The following is a 25,848-nucleotide window of genomic DNA, read 5'->3' on the forward strand; positions in this document are numbered from 1 at the left end:
TCCTGCTCCCGCCTGGGACCACGAACATACAATCGACAACGCTGGCGTCACCACACGCCCACAAGAATTGGGACTCACTACCTTTTGGAACACCTTCGTTGAGCTAAGCTGTTCCTGAAACATGGCAGGCAATAGTGTATGTTCGCGACCACCAACGGCATGACATTGACTGACTCATTTCCTGATCTAGAGTCTTGGTCTAAATCCTCAAGACTTTAACATTGTCGAAGCTAGTATCGGTGATCATCTAGAAGCTCTCGACGAACAACGGATTACCAGCGTGGATCTTGTCATCAGCTGTCTGAATCGCATTGCCAAGTTCGACACTATCCAAGGTCTTAATGCCTTTACGGTATTCAACGAGAAGGTCCTCCAAGATGCAGCAGCTTCCGATGCTCGGCGTGCCCAAGGTCTCAAGCCTCGACCTTTGGAAGGTATACCTTATACGATCAAAGATAGTTACAAAGTTGCCGGCATGACAGTCACAGATGGCTCACCTGCTCTGAAAGGTGTCATGTCGAGCGGCGACTCTGCAATCGCTGAGAAGCTTCGAGCTGCGGGAGCGATCTTGATTGGAAAGACTAACATGCCACCGATGGCTGCGGGTGGTATGCAGAGAGGCATGTATGGTCGTGCAGAGTCGCCGTATAACTCAAAGTACCTCACTGGCGCCTTCTCATCTGGGTCTTCAAATGGTGCTGCAACGTCTGTGACGTCCAGCATGGCAGCTTTCGGCATGGGTAGCGAGACCGTCAGCAGCGGACGAAGTCCAGCGTCCAATAACGCCATTGTCTGCTACACACCATCGAAAGGACTCTTGAGCTGTCGCGGGTTGTGGCCTTTGTACATCACATGCGATGTTCCAACCCCGTATGCGCGATCGGTGGACGACATGTTGGAAATACTAAATGTCATTGCTACTCCAGATGAAGACACCACCGGGGACTTCATTCGCGAACAAAAGCATGTGGAAATACCTCAGCCTCCTTCGATCGATTACACTACTTTACGAAACGGCGAAGCGCTGCGAGGTAAGAGGATTGGGGTGCCGAAGATGTACACTGGCCAGAAAGACTCAGATCCGCACGCAAAGCATCCTTACGTCTCACCAGAGGTCGTCGCAATATGGCAACGGGCAGCAGAAGACATTAAGTCCATGGGGGCAGAGATCGTCTACACCGATTTCCCTCTGGTAACAAATTACGAAAACGACTCCGTTTCGGGTGAAGCGAACAACGTCGATGGACGTCCTGCGAACTGGAACCTCCTCGAGCGAGGCGTTCTTATCGCCCAAGCGTGGAATGCTTTTCTCGTAGACAACAATGATTCCAACATCAAGTGCTTAGCCGACATCAAAGATCCTGCGATGCTATTCCCAAAGCCACCAGGCTACAAGCCGGATCGCTTTCTCGAAGTGAGGAATTGGATTGATTACCCCGGTCTGCCCAAGATGGTCCAGGATGGGAGTATACATGACATCCAGGGTATGGAGCAAGCTCTCAAAGCTCTCGAAGCCCAAAGGAAACGCGATCTAGAAGATTGGATGGACAAAAATGGGCTGGATGTCGTTGCATTTCCTGCGCAAGGCGACGTCGGTCTCGCAGATCTTGAATTCGACATTGACAGCACGACACATAGTCTCCAGAATGGCGTAAAATACTCCAACGGTAATCGCGCGATCAGGCATCTCGGTGTACCTACTGTTAGTGTACCCATGGGTGTCATGAGCGACAAAAACATGCCTGTGAACATCACATTCGCGGGGAAAGCCTACGAAGATACGAAGCTATTGGAGTATGCATATGCGTTCGAACGGGCGACCAAGAGACGTATACCGCCTCCTCTTACCGCCCTACCCACCGATATCATCCGAAAGGCATTCTCCCCGCCACCTAAAAATAAGCCTCTTATTGAGTGCGTTGCAGCTGTCTCCAACACTATCTCGGGCCTCACCATCCAAGTCTCCATGGTCGCCGACGGTGGCTCTGACCACCCATCACCAGCAACGTCACTGGAGGTCTTCGTAGACGGGGAGGCGGTATTTCACGAGAACGCCAACAAGTTGGAGTGGAACGTTTCGTTTTCAGATGAAGTTCAGAGGCCGAAAGTCCTGGGGTGGGATCTCAAGCCGTTGCCGAAGAGAGAAATCATGGTCATCGTGGTTGTGAAGAGGCAGTTGGACGCGGAGGGCCTGCAGAGGGAAGCAAGGGTACTTTGGGTACCTGTCGATGAACTTGGTGAAGCGTCTGCTTGAATATCTGCAAAGAACTGCATTTGTTACGCCTGTATGGCACAAGGTTGCGGGGACGATCATGCTGTAAACGATCAAGTCGCATGGAGCGAAGCACCTCGCATCAACTCGATCACTTCACTTTGACAAAACACCGTGTACTTCTGATATTCCCATTACAAAACCGACAGAAAAGCCGAAAGATCTTTATTCGACGATCATCCGATGTGGGCGGTGCGATATCCGTCACTCCCATTGACAAACCACCTAGTATTCCACGCGATTACAGAAGCGAAGACCTTCCACTTTAGTAAATGTGAGCTGTCTGAGTGACCTGTTCGTCTGAGATAGCCTGGCCGTCCATGATGCCGTGTACATACGCGTCTCCAACAAGACGAAGCTCATGATATCCATTCTCAACTTCTTCCGTGTTTCTTTTCCGCATGACGAATGGTACGTCACCGTTATAAAAGACCCAGATCTGGTCTTCCGGCAAGGTAGTAGGCGGGCCCATACCGAGGTAACCTCTCTTTGTAATGAAGAAAGCATGATTCGGTACCATACCACAGAGAGATTCAAATAGCCCGCTCATTCCGTGTGGAGGATAATTGGACTGGTGGCCTTGTGGCGGGAATTCTTCATTGTTGAGTGCGCGTTCGATCTCGAGAAATTCCGAAGCGTGTGTTGCTTTCGCTCGTTCGATAGGATACTCAGCCATGACGAGATCACCGATCATGGTCCGCCACAGGGCTTCGCACCACTGTGCCGGATAACGTTTATAGCTATCTCGTCCTTCCACCAGTTGCCTTGCGTCCGACATTATGTCCCGTATCTTCCGATAGTCAAGGTCTTCCTCATCAGAAACCTCGTATACGCTGTTGACTTGCTCTACTTGGTCGACCAGCAGACCTCGCAAGGATAAACATGTCCAATCACTTGATACCTTCGGTACTGAGCCTCCCTTCTCGAGCTTTTGTTCGCGGTCGATTCTACCACCTGCCGAGAACTGCCTGTATCGATGCGAATGATTCCACCACTTCAGCTGGCGCTTGCCTACACGGTTGGAGCATGCGAAGTCGATTGACCAACTCGGTAGATCGGGGGTGACATGCGGCATCTCGCTGGACGCAATCAGAGGCCTAAGACCTTCTCGAAATAGCAGTAGATCGCTTGTAACCATTGCAAATAATAAAGATGCCGGTAGTGAGTAGCTACGCGCTTGAGCGTGTGGGAGAGTCTTTGAGATCTGACGCGCATCAAGCAAGCCCAATAGCCCATAGATTTTATCGCGTGGATCGGTAGCTTTCCGATGGCGCCAGCGCATGAACAAGTCTAACCCGGACTCGCCATCACTCGAATGTAGAAACCCATTGACAGGATACAGAAGACTACGGAGAAGTGGGGTATGCATGATGCGCTGATATCGAAACCTGGGTGGAAAAGAGCGAAGATTGTCGCCACGCAGGTGCTGTACCACTAGGAGTATGTCGCGCCGTGACACTAAGAGTGGGCCCCATCTGAACTCAGCTGAGTGGGGCAGTATTGACTCTTGAATTGTCCAGATGCGCTCCCACCAGGTATTTCCATACATAGCAAAGGCTGCAAAGGCTTTCCGGGCCGTCACGCCTGCGGCACCTTCTTGAAAGAGCGTGGGGAGGCCATCCTCGGGGTCAACGCCTTTACTAGACAAGTCGTAGGCCTCTCCTGCTGATGCGTTTCTAATTGCTGGCCTGTTGGCCACAGCTTCGAAGAACGCAAATACTGCGTATGTGTCCGCCTCATTTATGCCATGTTCGGCATATTGGATCTCACCCAGCCATAGAATGCAATGTGCGCATTTACTGTAGATTTCTCGCATCAAGGCAACTTGGCTGGCCTTCTCTTCCATATCCCACTGGTTGATGCATATCTGATCAACCCATAGTGTGCGCATTTGGTTTGGATAGCGTAGGCGTCGAAGAGCGTCGTGGAGGTTTGGCGAGATGCTGATGGGGCTTCCCGACACTTGAAGGCTTCTTTTCTCGATAGCGTCACCCCAAACATATGATAGCGCTTCGTATTGCACATCTCCATCGACGCTAATGTTTCGGATATGGCACTCGATTTTTTCGTCGGGACAGCCAGGTAGTAGATCCAAGACGCGGATCTCGCGGTTGTTGGGGCGTTGAGATACTATGTACCTAGGTAAGTCAGGTGATTATTCAGTCGTGATGGTTCATCAATTTACCTGAAGCCTCCATCTCGATCGAGCCAGGGAGAAGATCTATAGATCTTCCAAACAAGATGAGTGTAGCGAAAGAGTGTCCACGAATGAATCACGTGTACGGTAGCTGTTGCATGATGAGCCAGGAAACATCCCATGGCCCGCATGCCCAGGTGGTGATATGAAAAATTGTAACATACAACACTTGCGCTGTTCACGACAGCATTCTCTTGGAGTTCTTAGGAGCTTAGGCACGGCTGCTCCCCGCGGGTAGAAACGCTGCCAAGAGTGGGTCCATGGCGCGTCATCTCTCGCGTCAACCAGACCTCGGGAAGTGTGCCCTCTTCACCTCACCTCACCACACCACCACCACCAAGTTGTACACGCCATGAACGCATCCTACAGGACAAAAATATCGACGCGCTTTTGCTGATCCGGTAGTCAATCTCCATCTCAATTCACCTCTTTTGTTTTGCCATGGCAGTTCATGTCGGCTGTCATCTCAGCACATTCATCATATTCACAAACAAGAAGACCAAGCCGATGAACTACAGTATGTTCAGAGCTATTTTCAGCAGCCCCAGAACCCTTTGGTTCTCTTAGTCACCTATTCCGGCCTTTCTGTGCCAGACTATTCCACCTTCGCTCGTGCTTCTCCCAGCCTGGTGTGTACTCGTATGCGTTCCTGTGGGATTGAGCAGTTTTATATCACAACTTTGAGAATCCTGTCAGAACGCGCTTCATCTTCCTACCGATACAAATGATATCTAGCATCCACGACGCATCTTCACAGTTCGCATATCGATCATGACAGAGAAATGCTCTGTTGGATCAAGGCCAGCAGACAGTGACCGGCTACGAGACTATACGATCTTTTTTTTTCACGAATATATTACGGACTCTACAAGGTGTTCGCGACCGGAACACGCCATTTAACCTTCTCTGTTTTTACGCGCGGACCATCAGTTGCGTCATCGCTCCAAGGAAGGCTCTCGCTGACTGAACGCACCGACGGTTCTGGACGGTCTTTGACTGCTCCAGGCAACATTAATAGGGGTGGTGAGCGTTTGCAAATTTCTTTCAGGGTCTTTTTGAAGGCTTTTCATCAGCCCTCACTGCTCACCGGTGCCTATAACGAAAGTCTTTCGTCGATCACACGCGCTGCTGAACTTCTTCACTCTTCCGCGCCTGAGTCAGATGATTCGAATCTTCTAATTTCTCTGCACGTCCTTCATATCTCTGCTGCTATAAAGAGCATATCGTCTCCTCTGGCTTGAACGGTTTCTCTCACTCTTTCGACTCATAATCTGCCCTGAGACCAGTTCACTATGGAGCGGAGTCAGGATAGCGATCCATATCAGTGCGAGTATGTATTCACGAGCGAACCCTTTGAAATCAATGCTTACAATATATAGTGCGGCGCAGACTCAGCCATCTAGCATGTCCCCAGTGGCAGACAGCTCGCCTTTATCAGAACTTCCCGAAACTCCCTCTCTAGAAGTGAGCAGCGCGATGCGAGGCAACGATGGACGCGTCGAAGCGCTCAAAAATGATGACGGCGAAGAGTCTGCGGACGAAAGTTCCGACACCAAGAAGCCATACGCATGCCAGTATTGTGGCAAGACATATGTCAGCGAAGCGAAGCTCAAAGTACGTATCAGAAGCCCACGTTTCATCTTCACGTACTGACCTAACTATAGCGCCATACAAGGGATACCAGATCCAAATGTGCAAAGAGGCGCCTCGGGGGTAGCATGAGTGACAGCGTCTTTGCCTGTCCACGGTGCGATGCCCAGATGTCCAAGAAGTACTCTATAGAGGTCTGTCGTCCGTCCATATCCTTCAGATAAACATCGCTAATTGTGAATCAGCGGCACATCAAAGACTCATGCTGGAAGATTTGTGACGAATGTTGCAAGGGCCATAAGTCGACGTGCGATGCCTATTATACCGACGACGCCTGTAAACATTGCCTGCAGCAGGGACTTGCATGTACCAAGCACAAAGAGCAAGTGTCCGACTGCAACCCAGAGTTGCTCACAGACACACCCACACAACCGTACAAATTAGCTCCTAGATCTAGTCGCGCTGGCACAGTTGCCAAGGACGACAAAGGCAAGCGTAAGGCCACCGACTCACCAGTTGCGAGTCCAAAGTCCAAGCCGGTCGCCAAGCGTGCAACTGCTGTTGCCAAGAAAGAGACAACTACAGCCACTGGACCAAGTCAGGACGCTGGCCGTTTGTATCCTCCGTTTGCGTCGCAGTCTGACCTTGAGAGGTCGCCCCAGTATCATATGGATATCGAAGAGAACAGTACGTGTCCTCCAAAAACTCCTTATCTTGAATGACTGCTAATGACCACAATTCCAGTTGGCGGCTTGAGATCCTCGACGCACCTACAATCGCGCGATCACGTTCCAACTACACTACCCCCGCAGTCGACACTCATGTCCCAGCACGTACAGCGAGATCAAGCCCGAGGATACCCAGTTCCGCAGCAGCAGGTTCCCATACCACCCTTGATACCCGGCCAACAATACAATGGTCGCGATGTCATGACTCCGCAGCAAGCTCTGGCTCGCTGGCCAAATATCCACAATAGTTCTGGTCTTATGACATATATTGTGGGGCGGAATGGAGAGGTCCTGAATCAATCTGCGATAGATGGTGATGAATTGCTCAAGAAGTTGAATGCGCAACAGAGACGTATCGCAGCCATGGCAACTCGACACAACAACGGAGTGCGTGTGCCTATACCAACTCGTCCAGCGCCACAGGCACTGGACGAACATCGCACCCAGTTCAACCATGTGCATTCCCCTGAGTCTCGTTTGACGCGCTTCCGACCCATCCAATCCGCCAACTTCAAGGTGTATGAGGAAGCTGCTCGTCGTAACATTCGGCCCAACGAGTTCCTTGCAAGCGCGCCTGGATCTCGCATGCCTTCTCGTCAGACGTCGGCCCAGCCAGCCGCCGACTTGAACTTGCCGACACAAGGGCAGCTTCAAGGAATTAATACGGCTGCTTCGACTACGAAGGGACCGGTAGCTCATAAGCTCACAGAGCCAGTAAGTGGGATTGTTTCCCGGCTCTAGAATCTAGTCACTGACAAGTTTAGATTGCTTTGCAACGCTCTGCTCTACCCGTAGCAGACGAGAACGATCCCATAATGACGCTCCGTATTCATAGCAATACATACGACATCAATGGCACTCCCATTTTCTCTATCCTTACGATCCGTGCGTCGCAGAAGTTCGGCCCTCGTCTAGAATACTATTGTCAACAGCGAGGCAAGCAGTACGACATAGACTGGGTTTTCATATACCAATACGCCCTAGGCGGCCCGGACGATGACGTGCGAGATCGTTACATCAAGATCGACTACAACATGACCTTCAGCGATGTTTATGATCCTGAGCGTCCCGACATCAAACTCCGAGACATGGACACCATCATGATCATGAAAGCCAAGTCCCGCCTCGCAACCATGATCGATAATGGTCGCAGGGGGATCGAAACTCCGCTATCGCCAACTGGCTCACAAATTTCGGAAGACAATATCGACATCGTTGACGGCGAGACCCCGATCTTCCAGAACGCCGGCACCATTGCGAACTGGAACCGCATTGTTGAGAGTAAGATGATGGAGTTGCGCAGTCAGGTCAACACCTTGACATCTGAGAACCAGCGCCAGAAGACGGAGTTGGCTAGGCAGAACCAGATGCTCGGTGATATGATCAAGCGCAACGATGCGTCGTTGCGGAGCAGTCATCCACAGGCTACTGGTCGTGGTGTTCACGCCTTCCCCTTCGTTGGTCATTCAGCTGCAAACCTCCATCCCGGCATCCAACGTGGCCCAACTGTCCAGCGCAACGCGTTCATGGACCGTCTGGAAGCAGTCCGAGAACCCACCGTGCTAAACGATTCGCGAAACCGCATGCAGCAGTACCAATTTCCGACTCATCACCCTGGCATGCAAGGTCGCCGGCCCACTTACGATAGCGGCGAGCGTGAGGCGTTTCCAGACTTTCAGAGGATTGGTGCGGCTACGACTCAGCCTATACAGTTCGCTGCATACGGAATGGGTGACGAGATGAATTCGTATGCTCCTGTTCTGCAACATGTACAGGGCGGGAGTGATGACATGGGCGCTCCGGTGATGAAGGTTGAGGATGTGGAAATGGAGGAGTAGGACTTCAGTTCTAGCTACCGTGACACGGGTGTTTCGTATCCGTCCTGTAGGAGGCGTTGAGTTGTACTTTGGGCGAGAGAAACGTTCTGATGGTCACACTTCAGGGTGTTCAGCTCCGTGCCGTCAGATCTGCACGTATCGGCGTTAGTGTCACGAGCCTGAGCTTCGTAGATGTGGTGTTCCAGTCACGCTGTCTGGACTAGCAATGCGCTCATCTACCACGGGCAACAGCATGTACAATTCTTTTCTAATAATAAACGTCTCCACTCGCTGGTTTGACGAGAACTTCGTTCGCAGTGAATCGTATGATGGTACCCATGTACTCGGCTGCTTTGAGTGTTCTTCGACCTATGACTGTGATGTTTCGTAAGACTTTATCGAGAAAACACAATAATCTAACTTGATATTACAACAATGGTATGCTAACGCTAAGCCGACAGAAGTATGTATAGGCAACGGTGCATCCGACACCAACTCCCAAAATGCCCAACGGATATTCTATAGTTCCCAAACGCCCACATATCGAATCCTGGAGACCGTGGTCCCTTAATCACTAGCATACCCACTCTCCTTGCCACATTTGACATGCACCAACTCCGTCTTCCCGTCTCCATCAACAACAAGCGCTGTCAGCTTGCCCCCACTAACACACCCCGTATCCAGACCATAGGAGAATTCATGTATATTGAGACCCTTCTTTCTGTTGTGTCCGTAAACCACCGTCGCCCTATCCTCCTGCTTCAGCTTCTCCTGGTGATGATTCCAGAACTTCTCCCAAGGCGTGCCCGAATGTTTGCTACTCGGTATTCTCGTCTTAAGATCGATAGTCCGCATGTTCATAACGTGGAAGGGGTCTTGGTGTTCGAGTGGGGTGTCGGGGACGAGGCCAGCGTGTACGGTTACGAGGTTGCCTAATGTCGGGACGGTGCCGACGCGGAGGATGACGGGGCATTGTCGGAGGTATTCGATTTCTTTTTTGGTGAATTGCTTCGCTAGCTTGCGTAGCTTGTAGTCACCGTGCGATTGGCTGACTTCGTCTACAAAGTCGATGTTTGCGTCGGGGGAGCCGTCGGGGGTGAATTTGAGGACGTGACGATCTTGTGCGTCGGCGATGGAGAGCAGGAGCTTGTCTTCCCAGTTTCCGCGCACGCAGGAAGCGCCGATCTTTTGGGCGAGCTTGATGACGCCTGGCGAGTCTGGGCCCTTGGCTATCATGTCGCCGGTCATGACGAGGTGGTCGTGCTTGTGGTTGAAGTCGATCTTCTTGAGGAGATGCTCCAGTTCCTTTCTGCAGCCATGGACATCGCCGACGAAGACGAGTCTGCTGTGCTTCTTAGGCAGATGCTGCTCGTCCATGTCGCTGACCTGGATCATGCCCTTGAACTCTGGCCGGACATTGCTGCCGTAGCTCATCGTTGGTGCGTTGTCCATGAGATGCAACTCCGTTCTGTATGCTGTGTGTCTAGGCCCAAAGTATGTCCACCAACTTATCAAAAAGAGAACCGCGATTACGAGATACGTGACACTGTGGCGCTTTATCCTCCGGGGGATTCGGTCGGTTGTGCGTGCGATCGCCGCCTGGAACTTTGGCGGAATCAGGAAATCGTCGTCGCGTGCGTAGAAGCCTTCTTCTTCGTCGGATACGTCAAGGTCGTCGCGGTAGTCTGGTATCTGCTCGATGAGGGGTCGCGGGCGGTTTTGCGCATGCGCATAGGGGTGATCACGGTACGACGTCATCGCGATGTTTTGGTCGAAGGGGAAAATCTCGCACTGCCGTCGTGTCTCAAGATAGTCTTCACAGCGAGGAAAACAGGCACTGTATACGACGATGTAGAATGCGAAAGCAGTGACAGCGTTATGCCAGTCCTTTTTATTATGGCCGAGCGGTCATTTGCGCTTGGTGTTTCTTGCGCAGGTCCTTCCTGTCGTGGCGGTCGAGAATTCTAGAGGCAGGGTCGGGGCAATTATACAGTAGAGGGTGCCAGGAAGTCATCGAGGCATGATCAGGCGGGCGAGGAGCCTCCATAAGAACGCCGCTGCTGTTTCGCGTTTGTCGAGCCCATCTAGCCTTGCTGGCTGACCCCAGCGTCGATCCCGGACTGCCGGCACGCGGACTTGGCGGGAGCGTGGGCCGCTACTTTAGCTACACACGTGTAATCCACGCGTGTCTGCATCCCATTTCGTGGCAAAGCATCTAGGCAGTGAAATAGAGCAGTCGCTGCGTTGAAAGCGCGCCCATTTCGATGCAGGTGCTGCGCCGTGGTTCTGGGCATACGTGCCGCTTGTATCCTTTCGAAGCTTAGCGCTACCTGACCAGGCAGTCGCGAAGGATTCACGCCTTGACAATCAGCGCGATATCAGTCCAACACACTTGGGCAACATCGCATGTTCCTTTTTTGCTTCAGGTCTCATCATGTTGTTTTCCAAAGAACCAAACCCGCTCAAGGTGGTCGTCTTAGGTGAGGCCCAATCAGGCAAAACATGCTTCATTGACATGGTATGCGACCGTCCTGTCAACATTACCCATTGTCGTTTCTCCTCCAGTAGCATCAGTATTGACACTGGCTCTAGTTCCTCGAGGGGAAACACTTTATTCGCCACAGCGCTGTCGACTCCGAACTACTTTCAAGGACCATTTCGCACGCTGATGACAACTGGAGCTTTTCTTTCATGGATATAGATCTCCAGGGCTCCATATCTCCCTCATATCGCCGTGTCTTGAATGAATACATTGGGGGTGCTGATGGCGTCGTTCTGATATACGACATCACTGCCCAATGGTCTTGGGATGAACTCATCAAATACACGTATCCACACATCTACCACTGTCGCAACACCATATTTACCAAAGACGGCACAGAAGGGAGGATGCAAGGAGTGAAGAAGAGGTTCGGTTGTGTAGTAGTGGGGAATAAAAAGGACATGGTCGATGAGGATGCATCAAAGAGGCAGGTGAAAAAGGACATGGCGGAACAATGGGCTGCAAGTCAGGGTTTCCGGCATTTCGAGATTAGTTCCAATGAGCGCGGGGAGGTAGAAGATGTTATTGGAGCCCTGGTGGATAGTGTGCAGAGAGCCAGGCGTATGGATGCGAGAGATATTGGAGATAGTAGGAGAGACGGTGAAGGGGGGATAACGGGATGGGGCATGAAGGTTGTAAAGCGGTTGACCAATGGGTAAGCTGAAGTCCTTGCAGACAACTGCCATCATGTTCACGAACGACGATCCTTCGGACAACAGGAACTGAACTATTTCAAATATCACTGCGAAGCAATGACGTAGAGGTGCGGGCTTATCTCCGCCTAGACAAGTACATTATCCATACCCCATCACGTCCCCGCAGTCCGCGCTCATACATCAACATCAGTCTGCATGCTCTGCAACCTTTGAAGACATTAGAATACGAAATTAAGCCCAGCGACGATGTCCAGCTCCACCGCAGAAATGTCGCCACTGACCCTCATATCAGCAACACCATCGCCATTCGCACGCATGAACCGCATCGCGCTCACTCTAAAAGGCATACCCTTCGAGCTCAGGAATGAGATACCATGGCAAAGCGCAACAGAAACACCCAAATACAACCCATTGGAGAAACTGCCCGTCCTACTTCTCCCTGACGGCCGACCGCCAGTCTACGATAGCGCGCACATCCAAGAATACATTGTGCGCAAGTATGCAGACAGGGGCCCGAAGCTAATCACCGGCGACATGGACTTGGATCTACAAATCCGACAAATCGTTGTATTGAGCGTGGGTTGCATGGACGCCATCGTGATAGCCCGGTTTGAAGCTCGCCGAGAGAAAGACAAGCAGTCGCAGCTTTGGCTCGATCGACAGAAGCGGAAAATCAGTGGCGCAATGCAGGCTTTCGATGAAATGATCCGGAGTATAAGAGAGCAAGAGAAGGCATATCTCGTTGGTGACGAGATGACGATTGCTGATATTGCGGTGGTGTGTACAGTAGGGTTTATCGACTTTGGAAGCATGAGCCCTGGATGGAAGAGCAAGTACGAGGTACTGGCGAAGTGGTTTGAGGAACTGGATCAAAGGAAGGAGTTTGCGGAGACGAAACCCGTTATGTTTGATCTGAAAGAGACTGTAGTATAGAAGGCTACAGTATGGCTACAAGTTCGTCGATTGTTGGTATCGCAACATCCAAGCTACTTTCTGGACGGCTCGTTTTGTGGCACATTGTTATCCTCGCTCGTGAGCTCAATCATACTCTCTGTACCAATCTCCTCGAGCTGTAGCTGTGGCGGGTACCAGATGTAAAAGCTGGTCATAACGAGGAGCATCAAGACGCCATCGAATACGTATACTGGCCACTCGTTCGAGTTTAGGTAGCCGTCGTGTCCAGCGATGAATTCGACTAGGCGGAAGATGTTTCGTATTGAGATGAGAACAGAAGTCCCGTATAGCATCCAGAGCACACTTTCCCAAGGTACATCGACAGTTTGGCCAGTGTTGCGGAGGTGGAGTGAGAACTTGCGGTGGAAAAGAACGCAGCACCACATGAATCCGGCAAAGATGAGGACTTGTAGACCCAAGCCTGTGACGATAACACCGTTTCCAGCGTTTACCAATTTCGGCTTGGGAAGGAACCCCGCCCCAGTTGATTGGATGTTGAGACAAAGAAGGTCGCCTGCGATGAAGATTCGAGTGCACCATCGAGGTGACACATAAGAGAAGCGTTCGCCATGCGTGGCTCGTACTACGCGCGAGTAAACCATGTACAGTGTGCCTGCAAATAGACACGGTGGAAGGAGGAGGAAGATCGCTTGTAGAAGGAAGGGGACTAAAGCGCCTGTATGATGGGTTGCTATTGCACGACACGCATAACCCATGGGCTCAGCTGGATATGTCAGTCTACCGGCGTACGCATGCCAGTCAGACCAGAGCCAAGAAATACGTACAGAAGCCACCAGTAATGAATGGTATAGCGTACCATGTTCGATGTTTGTACGCTTTATAGGTATGTGCTAGAGTCAAGACAAGGAAAAGAACTCCAAACGTGATGGCTGCTGCGAAGTTGGGCACGTATTTCCAAAGGTAGGCGCCTTTGTAGGTTTCAAGCGCCGGCATTCTCGACGACGTATCGAGCAAAAGCGTGCAAAGGTAGTAAACGAGGCTTCAAATGATGGCACTGCAGAGACAGGCGACAAGGAATTTGTTTTGGAATGGAACAGGGATTGTGAGTACGAAAGCAACAAGCAAAGCAGTTGGAGACTACTTGTAGGGAAATTTAACGCGCACCCAGAAGATCATATTGTCTTGCTCCTACCTTGCGAAGCGCCAAGAGTCTGCCTTCTGCTAGCCATAACGCTCAGATACCCACAGGGCAAACCTGTGCACCGACCGATGTACAGCCGCATGGCATGGAAGGAAGTGGCCGACCGAAATGAGTAGAGCTTGCGAGCTGCTGCTGTCTTAATGTCCGTGCAAGTCCTTGTTGTAATGAGAATGGACTAAAACAGTTCGTTGAAGCGCAGGGTATCATCGATGGGTTGGCGGAATGGATGAGAAGAGAGGCTGGCGCTTGACCCAAACAGGTTTACACGCGTGTTACGTCAGCGAAGGATGGCGCTAGTCAGGAGGCCTTGCCCGAGAGATCAGGCCCCCTTCTCCGCCAAGCGCCGTTACTCGTCCATGCTTCTGATGTCTGCACGTATGTAATACGCGTGTTACCTGATCACTCACAGTCATGAAGCCAACATGCTTCGGCGCAGTCACAGGAAGTCCAGAGGCGGGTGCCTGGAATGGTGCGTCCCTTACCCCCCTGGTCTCACAATGTCCTTCCTCTCCTCTCGTTCAACTAACACGTCCGTGTAGTAAACGACGGCATATCAAGGTAAGCTTTGGATTCAAAGCTCTCTTGAAGTTATTGGTAACCTGATACTTATTAGTGCGATGAAAACCGCCCTCGCTGTCGGCTATGTACCGTTTCTGAGCGCGCGTGCAGCTTCACATCCATCTCAGCCCCAGATGCACACCCTCGATCCGTAAGCCCAGGGTATCAGTTTGACTTCAATGCTTCAGTTACACCCAACGATAACTCTCCGACAAGTTCTGCGCTCTGTGACGGTCGCACAGCAGATACTCCATCGACAAATGGTAGCCAAGCGTACCACGAAGATCACGTCAATGCCGGTCACATGGAGCTCCTCCTCCATGCTATGCTGAATGAAGAAATGTACAATTTTGCCGTCGGCTTTGAGAAGTTCCATCGTTCTGGTATCGCTCTCGGTTTCGAGACCGCTCTGCAGGCGTCATACCTCATGCACCAGATCCTCGCCTTTTCCGCCTGCCATCTGGCACATGTCAATCCAGAACGCTCAGCCTACTTTCGTCACCAATCCGTGGCTCTACAGACACGCGCTGTTTCGCTATTCAATTCTGCCAGAGTAGATGTGGACCAATCCAATTGTGTACCGATACTGCTTTTCTCTTCAATGCTGGGTCAGCACCTACTGGCGGACACCCTTGCGTTACGTCCTTCAACCGGTATCGACGGTTTCATCACACACTACGTGCAGTGTATAGATATGCACAGAGGTATCTATACCATTGCTACATCCGCGTGGCCGCTACTCATGAAGTCGGAGCTCGAACCGATACTTTCATTGAGTAGGACCTTCACTTCTCAGCTCCCAAAGGGCGATGATTGTTCGTCTATTAGCAACCTCATCGACCACACTGACGACTTGAGCGAAGAGGAAAAGCACGCATGCCGAACTGCAGTGCGCTACCTTCAAGTCGGGCTCGATGCCGTGCAAAGCGACGAGGATTCGCCAATCAGTCGGTATCAAATGATCTGCGAGTGGACCATGCTGGTTCCCCCAAGATTCAACAGACTCTTGGATGCGAAGCAGCCTGTAGCCTTGGTAGTGCTTGCTTACTACGCCATCTTACTACACTTCGGCAGACATTTATGGCAAGTCGGCAATGCTGGACGTTATATCTTTACTCTAATCGAAGGGTATCTGGGCTCTCCATGGGAAACCTGGCTATCGCATCCACGAGCGGTGTTGTCAGATTCAGTCTTATGATAGATCCGTGTTCATTGCAAGGCTGCATTGGTACAGGGATGCGCGCCACCGTTCTATGAGCCAACCAATCGCTGACAAAATCGGTTTTCCTCTTACTCGTTCGGCTTTCCAGCTTCCTAGATTGGTATTCCGTTTGCTTCCGTCAGCTGTGCATATGCAAGGCAAGCACCCACGCGAACTCTACCCAACCGCCTGCAAGCATCTAATGAACCGCTGGTGGGCACATGGAAGGCTGTGCTATGGATGATGGCGCTCCGCGGGCATGATGCGTAATCTTGGACGAGAATGTGTGCATCGCTCTTACCGATGACAGCTTTCATGTGCAGGGGCTGCCGAACGATGAGGCTGTTTAAAGGCCGTCCGTCGAACCTGCACTGACCAGCGTACTTCTCATTCACTTTGACGCCTCTCGGCCAGTTCTTTCCACACTGTCGCAAGAGCGAATTACTCCAACATGAGCGTTCCAACCCCAGTCTGGTTCATCACAGCAGCTTCAAGCGGCTTCGGTAAATGCTTGGCCCTCGAAGCCCTGGCGAGAGGCCACAAGGTCATTGCCAGCGCTAGAAGTCTCTCTCGCATCGCCGAACTTAAAGATGCAGGCGCCGACACCGTGGTTTTGGACGTCACATCACCGTTGGAGGAGCTTGAGAGGGTAGCAAAAGAAGCCAACGACAAATATGGATATATCACCCATCTTGCCAATGTTGCGGGCTACGTGCTCGTAGGCGCTGTAGAAGAAACCTCGTATGTGTCTCGTCAAGCTTGATCTCCAGGCTGGTAGACCTACTGACAGCATCTAGCCCGGAACAAGATCTCAAAATCTTTACTACGAACGTGCTCGGTACCCTCAATGTTGTCAAAGCCTTCCTACCCCATCTACGTGCCACATCCGGCCATCGAACCATTTCAAACTTTGGATCGGTGGTATCTTGGCAAGGCGGCGCGGGCTACGCTCTATACGCGGGAACGAAGTGGGCTGTATCGGGCATCACGGAAGGACTGCGCGCAGAGCTCGCTCCCCTTGGTATCCCTGTTACCGTCATTGAGCCAGGCTACTATCGTACCGCTGTTCTTGCAGAGGGAGTGCAAGTACAGAGCGAAAAGCATATCGATGTGTATGAGGATGGCGACGTGGGAGAGCTGAGGAAATGGCTGGAAGGGAAACATGGCACCCAGAGAGGGGATACTGCGAAAGCTTGTCGGGTTATAGTCGATGTGTTGACTATGAGTGGGTGTGCTGAAGGAAAAGAGATACCGATAAGAGTGGTATTAGGAGAAGATGCGCATCAAGTGATTAGGGAGAAGTGCGAGAGCACCTTGAAGCTGTTGGACGAATGGGAGGGTGCTGCGACCAACACTGATTTTGATTGATGGGGTCTCGACGGATGTCGTCTGTGACCTATCTGGTGGGAACATTTTGGTATACGAGGAATGAGCGGCAGATTCTGTACCAGTCCAGCAGCTCTTCGATAGGTGCCCATGGAGAGGTTCATTCATGGGTATATATCCATAAGAATTGGTACCTCATAAACGAGAGTGCCTCGCAGGCTTGCCGACTAGTCATGCCAACTTCCATCTCTTAGCGAATTCTAAGCCCTCCGCTAATGAGCCGACTCTTGCATCGATAACATATCCTTGTTCCGTGAATCTGATACATTCATCCCATAGATCTTTCAATGGGACAGAGAAGGTTTCGATGAACTCGTTCTCTTCAAGCTCCGGCTGTGGGTTCTGGTTCTCCGGGCGAGACATATCCACTGTGACGTGAATCATCCTGAGGTTGGTGTTGCAGAAGCCGGGATCTGGATGAACATTAGTGTGCGTAATGTTGAAATGTATGTGTGGCGATTGTATGTCGAATGCGCACGCCCGTTGCCTGTATGGCATCATTACGAAGAAGCTTTCCGGATGCAAAAGAAAATAATAAGGAGCGGCATACTGATGACGTCGCAAGCGCCATTTCCGAGCCCTACTTACCATTAAACATGATTGGAGTAACCCGAAACTAGAATGGGAGACATGTTATCAGCGTACGCTTGCATGGCAGATGAATGGATTTCTTACAGTCTTATCTGGGACGAGTTCTCCGACGTAGCCCGTTTCCTCCTTGAGCTCACGGATGGCGCAGGACTCTGCAGTCTCATCCGGATCCATCAAGCCAGCCGGAACTTCTATGACGGTCGCATCAACGGGCGCACGCCATTGCTTTTGCAGCAGAATTCGAGGCTCATCATTGGGTTTCGCTGGGTCCTGGAGGATGGCTGCAACGCCTACGCCGTCGATATCAGATCCTGGTGGTCGGGTGAGACGTTCTCCGGATTCCCATGTGCGCTCAACACCTTTTGGGTCAGTGTAGGTGATTCTAGAAATTGTCAGCAAAGTGTTGTCTCATGTATGATGCAGAGATCCGGCGAGGCTCCGGTGTGATTTCGTTGTGAATGCCATAGACTGGGATGTATTGGTGTCATTTGAGAATGGCTTGAGGCGTTCAAAACAGCCGAATACTTACTTTTTGAGTGTCGCCCACTTGGCGTCTTTGTTGTCGAGAGGCTCAGTCTTGACGACTTTGGAATTATCGGAAGTCTGAAGGGACGAGACCATCGTAGCTGTAGGTTGTTGTGCAATCCAACTTAGCCGGCGGACTTGTGCCAAGTAGGATGGAAAGTGTGTGAGGGGCGCCCTTGACAAGGGTAGCCACTAGACGGGGCGCGTATGACGCCATACATCGCGAGCTGCCAAGACCTCCCACCTCGCATACTCAATAGCTGTGTGCATGACATCCCCCAAGATTTGAGTTGCTCCTACCATTTGGAACTGATTGCTGTACGCCGTCGGCTATGCTTGCGATGCTGTTCCTGTGACTTTCTTCACAATGGTCTATTGGACATTCTCCGCGAAGATATTGCGCGGCCACTCGGCGTTGAGATTGAGGTATTGAAGTAGACAGTCTCTCTGCCTCGCTACATACACGAGGCGAGGCTCGGTGCTCGCGCGATTCTGAAGGTCACATTGGAGGGGTATTCTCCAGACCTCAACACTGAGGACACGCGACGCAAAAGAAGCCATCGTGCGGTTCAGGGGACGAAGGCAAGCGTGGGATCTTGGCACTGTTTACAACAAGACGGAGCGGAACCTTGGGTGATGACCTACGTCCCGTCCGTGGGACCTAAGTTCTCTATGACACCACCACACTTGGCTGTCCGAGTGATGGCGCCCCGGACTGAAAGTTGCAATCGATAGCGCGACGGAGCCTTTGCCAGGCACCCACGATTGGTCATGTGGAACCCACTGGCGACATGTGCAGAGGATGCAATTTCCAACTTGGCATCTTACTCCTTTTCGCATAACAGGGTGAGATGAGATTCTGTCCCTGAGGCTCATACTATAGGCATAGGCGGCGCCGCCGGCGCGAAAAAAAAGTACGAGGTGGACTGGCAATAGTGGAACCGCTCAACTCCAGGTCCCGCCAAGCTAATGCCTGACCCTCTTTCCGCCAACGGTCGTCGTATTTCCAGGCAATGCTGAGGGCATCTCATTCCTCTGACGCCGGAGAATGACGGCATTGTCAGTCTGCTCATTCTCATGCATGTGCTCTATTTGTTGGTCGTTGTCTACTGCCATCGGAAGCCGAAGGCAGCGCGCTGTCCGGAAGTCGGCAACCGCGTGCTAAGGCACATCGTACTCGCTATACACCGCGGGACAGGGTTCTGTTCCTCTGCATGCATCGGTCGTGACAGAAGCTACCGCGCCGCTGGAGGAGTCAGAAGCGGATAGCCAACGTTTCGTTTCAACGGATATTGGCCCATTGCATCCTGGTGCGACAAGTCTTACTCCTGTCACGCATCTTTCAGAGCAAGCGTGCGATCGACTGCAGCTGCGCCCTGCACTTGCTGCATCGCTTGCGTTCTTAACACGCGCCTTGGTGTTTGAGGTCTTGACTGTGACCGTTACACAGAACATGCTGATCGACTCGAAGTGGAGGTTCGAGATCGATAATCGATGCTACAGTTGTTGCCGAGTTCCCGGGAAATTGCAGTAAGCGGAGGCACTCCGGGAGATGGGCATCGCATGGCGAGAACGCGAGAAAAGGATGCCCTGCGTGGGTGTCAGGCACGTTGTGCTGAAAAAAGCATCTGCAGTGGCCAGTTCCGCAGGCGCCAGGTCCAACTTGGAGTCCTGTTCCCCTGCCAAGCTCATCCAAGTGGGACCGAATAGGCCGCCTGAACAGCCGCCATGCCTGTTCCTCTCGCTGTCCCAACTCGCCGTCAGGGGCACGACGGGACGAGAAGCGAATCATGCTTGGGTGAACCGTCAACACGACATGGCTCCACGCCTGATGCGCCACAGCTGTGCCATCACAGGCTCTGACTGCTCGGTTGCCGTCACTGCCGCTCCTATTGCCATGGCATCATCAGCGCCACGCCCTCTACTTTGCACACAGAACACCACCAAATGGATCAATACCAGTGGAGAGACTCGTCATTACGCTGTACGAGCGCCCAGACTGACATCGAACAAGAGCTTAAGAGCTTTTCCGAATCTTCGGAGGGCACTGACACGAGGGCAGGGCTGGCTCTGCATGGGCATGCCGGGTCACAACGCCTTCAAACAAACCCTCAACTAAATCCGTTAGCGCACCTGAATCGCTTTCCGTTTAGGGCACCGTGCTTGCTTTGATTGGCCTCGACGCTCGCTTCACGAGCGGGCATGAGGACCTAGGCTGTCGCCTCCGCTTTTAGATCTCAACCATGCGTGCCGACGTCGTGTAGATAGCGCCAAACTACTGAGGCAGTCAGCGCGCGCCTCTGAAGCTACGCTCTTTTACTCTTTATCCCCCCGTAGCTCTGCTCGTCTTTGCATCGCTCTTCCAAGGACTTGCAACCCCAGTCACTCTTTCTTGTGTATCTTGTATACACGTCCTCTCGTTCCGAGCATCGTCCTGCACTGCGCCTTCCTTATTTGGATTCCCACGGCTTTTACCCGACACTCATTTCGCTACCTATGCGACGATAGATACTACTTGGATCGACAGTAATCGGTTTAGCCTATACATCCAGTGTACCGCCTACGAGGATATCAGCAAAATACATTCATAATCCAAGAGCACTATCCGCCATCGCGAGGTATTAATCATAATGTCGAACTGGTTTGGCGACTTGCAGTTGGCATACAAGTACATGTAAGTCATTAGGACGATATAGAGTGTTACAACGACTGACACTGCACAGTGTTGTCTTCTTGTCACTGTTGGTCATTACTATCCTCGGTGGATTCATCAAGGTGTTGTACAACCGTCAGAAGTAAGTACCAATATTGACACCATCTTGACGTGAACTAACAATAGCAAGGTTGAAGAAAGCGAAGCAAACCGAGCTAGAGGCTGGACCCAAGGAGGACACTGTTGAACTGAACCAACGCGAGAAGGATGAGGGTGATCTGTTTGGTATTCGCGCCATCGAGGCCGGATTCTACGCCGGAGTCGCTCAGTCGCGACCTACCTCAAGAGCAGGATCTGTCATGGGCGATAACCCAACAATGAGCACCAGCACCTTGGTCGGAGGGAGCGTCAACTCGCCGCTCATGAAGGGACAGTCCAACAACAACAGCATGCTCAGCCTGAACCTCAACGCCACCAAAGAACCCTCCACACGACGAGCTTCACCGCCTACCATGAAGCTCCGCCCATCTGAGGCCGAGCTCAGTGGAAGACGCAACCACAACGGCGCTGTCGACATGTCTCTTCAAGTTCCTCCTTCGCCCGGTCACCCGCGTGGTACCACCTCTCCTGACTTTGCTGGCTCCGACAGCGACAGCGACGGTTTCACATCTCCTCGGTCCATGTCACCAGCCGATTTGAACCGTCAGCAATACGCGCCAGCTCTCATGGTATCGCACCACTCCGGAGATGCGAACGCCATCAAGTCACAGCAAGGATCCTACCACAACTCGCCTGGTCAATCACCAACACCGCTTTCGCCCCACAACCCACCCACAGCCAAGTTGCCATCCATCCCTGGCCATGCTTTGCGGAAGGAGTCCCGCTCTCCATCGCCCGAGTACGACTACCCTCGCGTGCAGGTCCACGAGCCGAGTAGGTAACGCGATTTCCTGGTGCGTTGTCTGTTGTACTTTTAGCATTTAGTAGATATATATCGGGCCATCCCTAACTTTCTTCCAAGACTCTGAACCTTCGTCACCCGCTCTCCAACCCCAACTACAGGCACGAACCTACTCGCCACACCATGAACGAGACGGAAGCGACGCGAGCAGCATCTACAGCAGTGGCAACCGGCTAAGCACTTTCCAAGCATACCAAGCATATCAGGAGGCAGCGCAAAAGAAGGACTCGCATACTCAGGTTTTGCAAAAGCAAAAGCCGGGCCGCTCAGCCTCTGCCGCCTCGACAGTCGAATCCGGCCACACATCGATCCTTGCGTCTACTGACGACGAGGCGGAACGCCGTCCCCACTCAAGCAACCTGCTTGCACCGGGTCAACAGGGGCAGGATGCTCGACTCAGCGAGTTTTACGAGGCATACTACCGCAACTCGCACCTTGGCCCAGCCCAGCCTGTCGACGGCAAGACACAATTCGCTGACCGGCAATCCACCATCATGGAAGTCGATACCCCAATGGCGTCGCCGATGTTCCCCCCCTCGAGCCAGCGCCCCGGCTCTGCCTTCTAGACGCCTTGGATAGCAATACCGCCAAGCTTCAGCAACACATCAAGACGTAGTCATGATCTTGTGTATATTCGTACAGATGTACATATAACTTCCACCGGTCGTCCCTTCCAATTCTTACGCGTTGCGTAGGCCCCTTATTGGCGAGACGTTTCCTTGGGCCTTGGAGGCGTACTGGCACATTCTTTGGGGCTCTTTGTTCCTATCTTTTCTTCGTTTGGGCGGATTATCTGGCACACATTGACGACACAATGGCTTGGACGATTCGGGGATTAATCGGACTTGTGTGGCCCAAAGCAAGAAGGCGGAAGGTTCGCCACGACGAGACGCATGCTTGCTTCATTACCACTATATACCTACATCACACCATGTACTGGCTTTATTTGTAATTTCTATTAACTACCGTAGCGAACGCGGCGCCATTTGTGCAGCGCTTTGAATATACTCAGCTCGGCAGAGTTGCTTTCTGAATTCCCAATGTATAGAGTTTGTGCGAAACGTATATACCACATAGAGAGGAGATTTGCATCGACTACTTGTCGCTGTGGTGTGCCTGCGACGATTCTAAGTTTGATGCGGGTGCCTGGTAGCCAACACGTGAATGTTATGCAGGTGCATGTCTTTGCCGACCCACCCTACAATCACCCTTCACGAACAACACATACACCTTCCGGAGACCGAAGACCCGCCCGAAGACCCGCCCGAAGACCAGCCATGGTTCGAGGAAAAGCCGAGCAAGATCGGATTCCGACAAGATGAGATGATCTTCACACCACATCGCCCAGGCGGGAGTGATACCCCTGGCAGAAAGGGCCATGGCGGTGAGCGCGATCCCTGTAATCAATCTCGCGGCTTAAGATCGTGAGGTCGCCACTCGGATTCGTTCTCACGACGACGCGGTTGCATGCCGGACCCTTGATCTGCACGAGACCTGACGTTCCGCGAAGTTTATTTCTACCCTCGCGCCGCCCGTGTGACGTTTCGACGAGGCTGATTGACTTCTCCACACACACACTCCTTCTCCACGCTGCACATCGCCCAGTATTTATCGCGGCGCCTCACCCGCCCCACTGAGTTTGGAACGCACCTTCCTCTGCTCAATCAACTTTACCTTTCACTCAACAGGGTCTTTCAACAGGCCCCTAATAACCGCAACCATGCTCACAATGTACTCCGGTTCCAAGCTTGCAGAGCTCCCGCCTGGAGTTTCTGCCTCGCCGTCCCCCCAGCTGCGACACAGAGGCACATCGACCCAATCCGTCCCCACGATCGAATCCACACACACATGCGACTCCCGCGAAGAGAGGCGGCGCGTGCACCATGAAGCCGATGTCGTCATCATCGGCGCGGGCATCGTGGGGTGCGCAGCTGCTGTCGCATTCGGCAAGCAGGGCCGAAGCGTCATACTGCTGGAGAAGAGCTTGAAGGAGCCGGACAGGATTGTAGGAGAGCTGCTACAGCCCGGTGGTGTCAATGCTCTGGAGAAGCTGGGCATGAGGGGTACGTTGAATCATTCCTAGCACACGTCTAGGGTGAAACGCTGACAGCAAGCCCCAGATTGCCTCGACGACATCGATGCGATACCCTGCCACGGCTACCAGATCTTCTACGGCAAAGAGGAGGTCCACATCCCCTACCCCGACAACCTCATCACCTCCGGACCCTCGAGAGCACCCGAAGGACGCTCCTTCCACCACGGCCGCTTCATCTCCAAACTGCGAGCAAAGGCCCAGTCCACACCAAACGTCACCGTCGTCGAGACCACCGTCACATCCGTCGTCAAGAGCGACTACACCGGCCAAGTCGTCGGCGTATCATGTCAAACCGCCGGGGAGCAAGACTACTACTTTGGCGCCGTGACCCTCGTAGCCGACGGCTACGCCTCCAAGTTCCGCAAAGAATACATCCCCAACCAACCCCAAGTGCGCAGTAAATTCTGGGGCCTCGAAATGATCGACGCCGAGCTCCCCATGCCCAACCACGGCCACGTCATCCTCGCCGACGCACCCCCCATTCTCATCTACCAAATCGGCACACACGAGACGCGCATTCTTGTCGACATACCCGAGCACCTGCCTTCGGCGAGCCCCAAGAACGGGGGTGTCAAGAACCACATGCTCAATGTCGCGCTGCCCCAACTTCCCGCCTGCGTCCAGCCCGCCTTCCGCAAAGCAATCGAAGCGGGTAAATTACGTTCCATGCCCAACAGCTTCCTACCCCCTACGACGCAGAAACAAGCCGGCCTCATCTTCCTCGGCGATTCAATGAACATGCGTCATCCCCTGACCGGCGGCGGCATGACAGTCGCGTTCAACGACGTCGTCCTACTATCCAACCTGCTCTCCCCCGCCAACGTACCCACACTCGAAGACACCTCTGCCGTCCTCGCCGCCATGTCAACCTTCCACTGGAAGCGCAAGGACGGGTCATCCGTCATCAACATTCTGGCCATGGCGCTGTACAGCCTCTTCGCCGCCAACAACCAGTACCTCGAGCTGATCAAGAAGGGCTGTTTCAAGTACTTCCTGCGCGGCGGAAAGAGCGTCAGTGAACCCTGTGGTATGCTTGCGGGACTGATCACACGCCCTTGGATGCTTGTCTACCACTTCTTCTACGTTGCGTTCTACGCGATTTACGTCAGGTTGCAGGAGGTGCCTATCTGGAAGACGCCGTACACGATTGTTGTTGAGAGTGCGATGGTGGTCTGGACCGCTATTTGCGTCATTGGCCCGTACCTTGTTGCGGAGGTGAAGCGGTAGTGAAGCACAGGGGGAAGAAGAAGTAGATGGCATTATGTATATACGCTTCATGGAGTCTCATTACAGGACTTGTATATAGGGGCATGCGTTGGCGTTTCTGGTATAAAGCGTGTCTAGAAAACCCCTTCATTTTGGGAGGTGGTTCATATAAGTAGTACAGATAGTTAATACGTAATTATGACACGAATAGCCTTTATATTGGTTTTTTGTTACATCTTCCCCTCTGTTGCCTTCTCGCGATCGAGTATCAGCGATTTGTCTCTTTCGTAACCCTTCTTATCTCACCCCACAACTGCTTGATCGCGTCCTCCTTGTTCCCAATTTGCCGCTTCGACCCAGCCATGGCATCTACAAGTGCCTTTCGAGATGACGCAGTCGTGACGTCTCTCGCATCGTGTGGTTTGCTCAGAATAGGGTATTGTGTGTACTCTGGACGATTAGGAACGAGCGCCTGTGAGGTGAGTGAAGAAGAAGAAGAAGATGGAGGAGACGAAGAGGTTGGCGGTAATGTTGTTGTCGTTGTTGTTAGAATCGCAACAGAGGAGGCTATCAACATGGACGTGGACATGATGTCGGACTTTATAAAAACAGCGGTCGTCGATGATGTAGACAGCGTTGTCGAAGTCATGGAAATACTCAGCGTCAGCGTCATCGTTCCTTCTGATGCTGCCGTCGCTGTGGGATCCGAGGTGCTCGACTCGACGTTCGTCGTTGAGATGACGGGTGCGGCGGA

General features: G+C 52.4%; 10 protein-coding genes across 10 annotated transcripts; 6 read left to right on the forward strand and 4 right to left on the reverse strand.

Annotated features, from left to right (window-relative positions):
* Nucleotides 1-121: 121 nt before the first annotated feature.
* J4E90_009246 (uncharacterized protein) lies at nt 122-2,254 on the forward strand (the record flags this gene model as incomplete). Its single annotated transcript, XM_051438765.1, has 2 exons — nt 122-136; nt 191-2,254. 2 exons carry the CDS (start codon nt 122-124, stop codon nt 2,252-2,254), a joined length of 2,079 nt encoding a protein of 692 aa, XP_051287428.1.
* A 283-nt stretch (nt 2,255-2,537) lies between these two features.
* On the reverse strand, nt 2,538-3,347 carry J4E90_009247 (uncharacterized protein; the record flags this gene model as incomplete). The annotated part of the gene is made up of 1 exon (XM_051438766.1): nt 2,538-3,347. The coding sequence occupies one exon, from the start codon at nt 3,345-3,347 to the stop codon at nt 2,538-2,540; it is 810 nt and encodes a 269-aa protein (XP_051287429.1).
* A 2,526-nt stretch (nt 3,348-5,873) lies between these two features.
* J4E90_009248 (uncharacterized protein) lies at nt 5,874-8,625 on the forward strand (the record flags this gene model as incomplete). Its single annotated transcript, XM_051438767.1, has 4 exons — nt 5,874-6,083; nt 6,413-6,746; nt 7,203-7,501; nt 7,552-8,625. 4 exons carry the CDS (start codon nt 5,874-5,876, stop codon nt 8,623-8,625), a joined length of 1,917 nt encoding a protein of 638 aa, XP_051287430.1.
* Nucleotides 8,626-9,171: 546 nt separating this feature from the next.
* On the reverse strand, nt 9,172-10,362 carry J4E90_009249 (uncharacterized protein; the record flags this gene model as incomplete). The annotated part of the gene is made up of 1 exon (XM_051438768.1): nt 9,172-10,362. One exon carries the CDS (start codon nt 10,360-10,362, stop codon nt 9,172-9,174), a length of 1,191 nt encoding a protein of 396 aa, XP_051287431.1.
* A 1,707-nt stretch (nt 10,363-12,069) lies between these two features.
* On the forward strand, nt 12,070-12,735 carry J4E90_009250 (uncharacterized protein; the record flags this gene model as incomplete). Its single annotated transcript, XM_051438769.1, has 1 exon — nt 12,070-12,735. The coding sequence occupies one exon, from the start codon at nt 12,070-12,072 to the stop codon at nt 12,733-12,735; it is 666 nt and encodes a 221-aa protein (XP_051287432.1).
* A 53-nt stretch (nt 12,736-12,788) lies between these two features.
* On the reverse strand, nt 12,789-13,710 carry J4E90_009251 (uncharacterized protein; the record flags this gene model as incomplete). The annotated part of the gene is made up of 2 exons (XM_051438770.1): nt 12,789-13,480; nt 13,542-13,710. The coding sequence occupies 2 exons, from the start codon at nt 13,708-13,710 to the stop codon at nt 12,789-12,791; spliced, it is 861 nt and encodes a 286-aa protein (XP_051287433.1).
* A 2,418-nt stretch (nt 13,711-16,128) lies between these two features.
* J4E90_009252 (uncharacterized protein) lies at nt 16,129-17,045 on the forward strand (the record flags this gene model as incomplete). Its single annotated transcript, XM_051438771.1, has 2 exons — nt 16,129-16,418; nt 16,475-17,045. The coding sequence occupies 2 exons, from the start codon at nt 16,129-16,131 to the stop codon at nt 17,043-17,045; spliced, it is 861 nt and encodes a 286-aa protein (XP_051287434.1).
* Nucleotides 17,046-17,234: 189 nt separating this feature from the next.
* Nucleotides 17,235-18,275, reverse strand: J4E90_009253 (uncharacterized protein; the record flags this gene model as incomplete). The annotated part of the gene is made up of 4 exons (XM_051438772.1): nt 17,235-17,476; nt 17,652-17,679; nt 17,739-18,036; nt 18,184-18,275. The coding sequence occupies 4 exons, from the start codon at nt 18,273-18,275 to the stop codon at nt 17,235-17,237; spliced, it is 660 nt and encodes a 219-aa protein (XP_051287435.1).
* Nucleotides 18,276-20,809: 2,534 nt separating this feature from the next.
* On the forward strand, nt 20,810-22,359 carry J4E90_009254 (uncharacterized protein; the record flags this gene model as incomplete). The annotated part of the gene is made up of 4 exons (XM_051438773.1): nt 20,810-20,853; nt 20,903-20,974; nt 21,023-21,765; nt 21,854-22,359. The coding sequence occupies 4 exons, from the start codon at nt 20,810-20,812 to the stop codon at nt 22,357-22,359; spliced, it is 1,365 nt and encodes a 454-aa protein (XP_051287436.1).
* Nucleotides 22,360-23,513: 1,154 nt separating this feature from the next.
* Nucleotides 23,514-25,115, forward strand: J4E90_009255 (uncharacterized protein; the record flags this gene model as incomplete). Its single annotated transcript, XM_051438774.1, has 2 exons — nt 23,514-23,856; nt 23,914-25,115. 2 exons carry the CDS (start codon nt 23,514-23,516, stop codon nt 25,113-25,115), a joined length of 1,545 nt encoding a protein of 514 aa, XP_051287437.1.
* Nucleotides 25,116-25,848: the final 733 nt, after the last annotated feature.

This window comes from Alternaria incomplexa, assembly GCF_024043165.1.
Source record: "Alternaria incomplexa strain BMP 0042 chromosome Unknown scaffold_15, whole genome shotgun sequence".
Classification (NCBI taxonomy): domain Eukaryota; kingdom Fungi; phylum Ascomycota; class Dothideomycetes; order Pleosporales; family Pleosporaceae; genus Alternaria; species Alternaria incomplexa.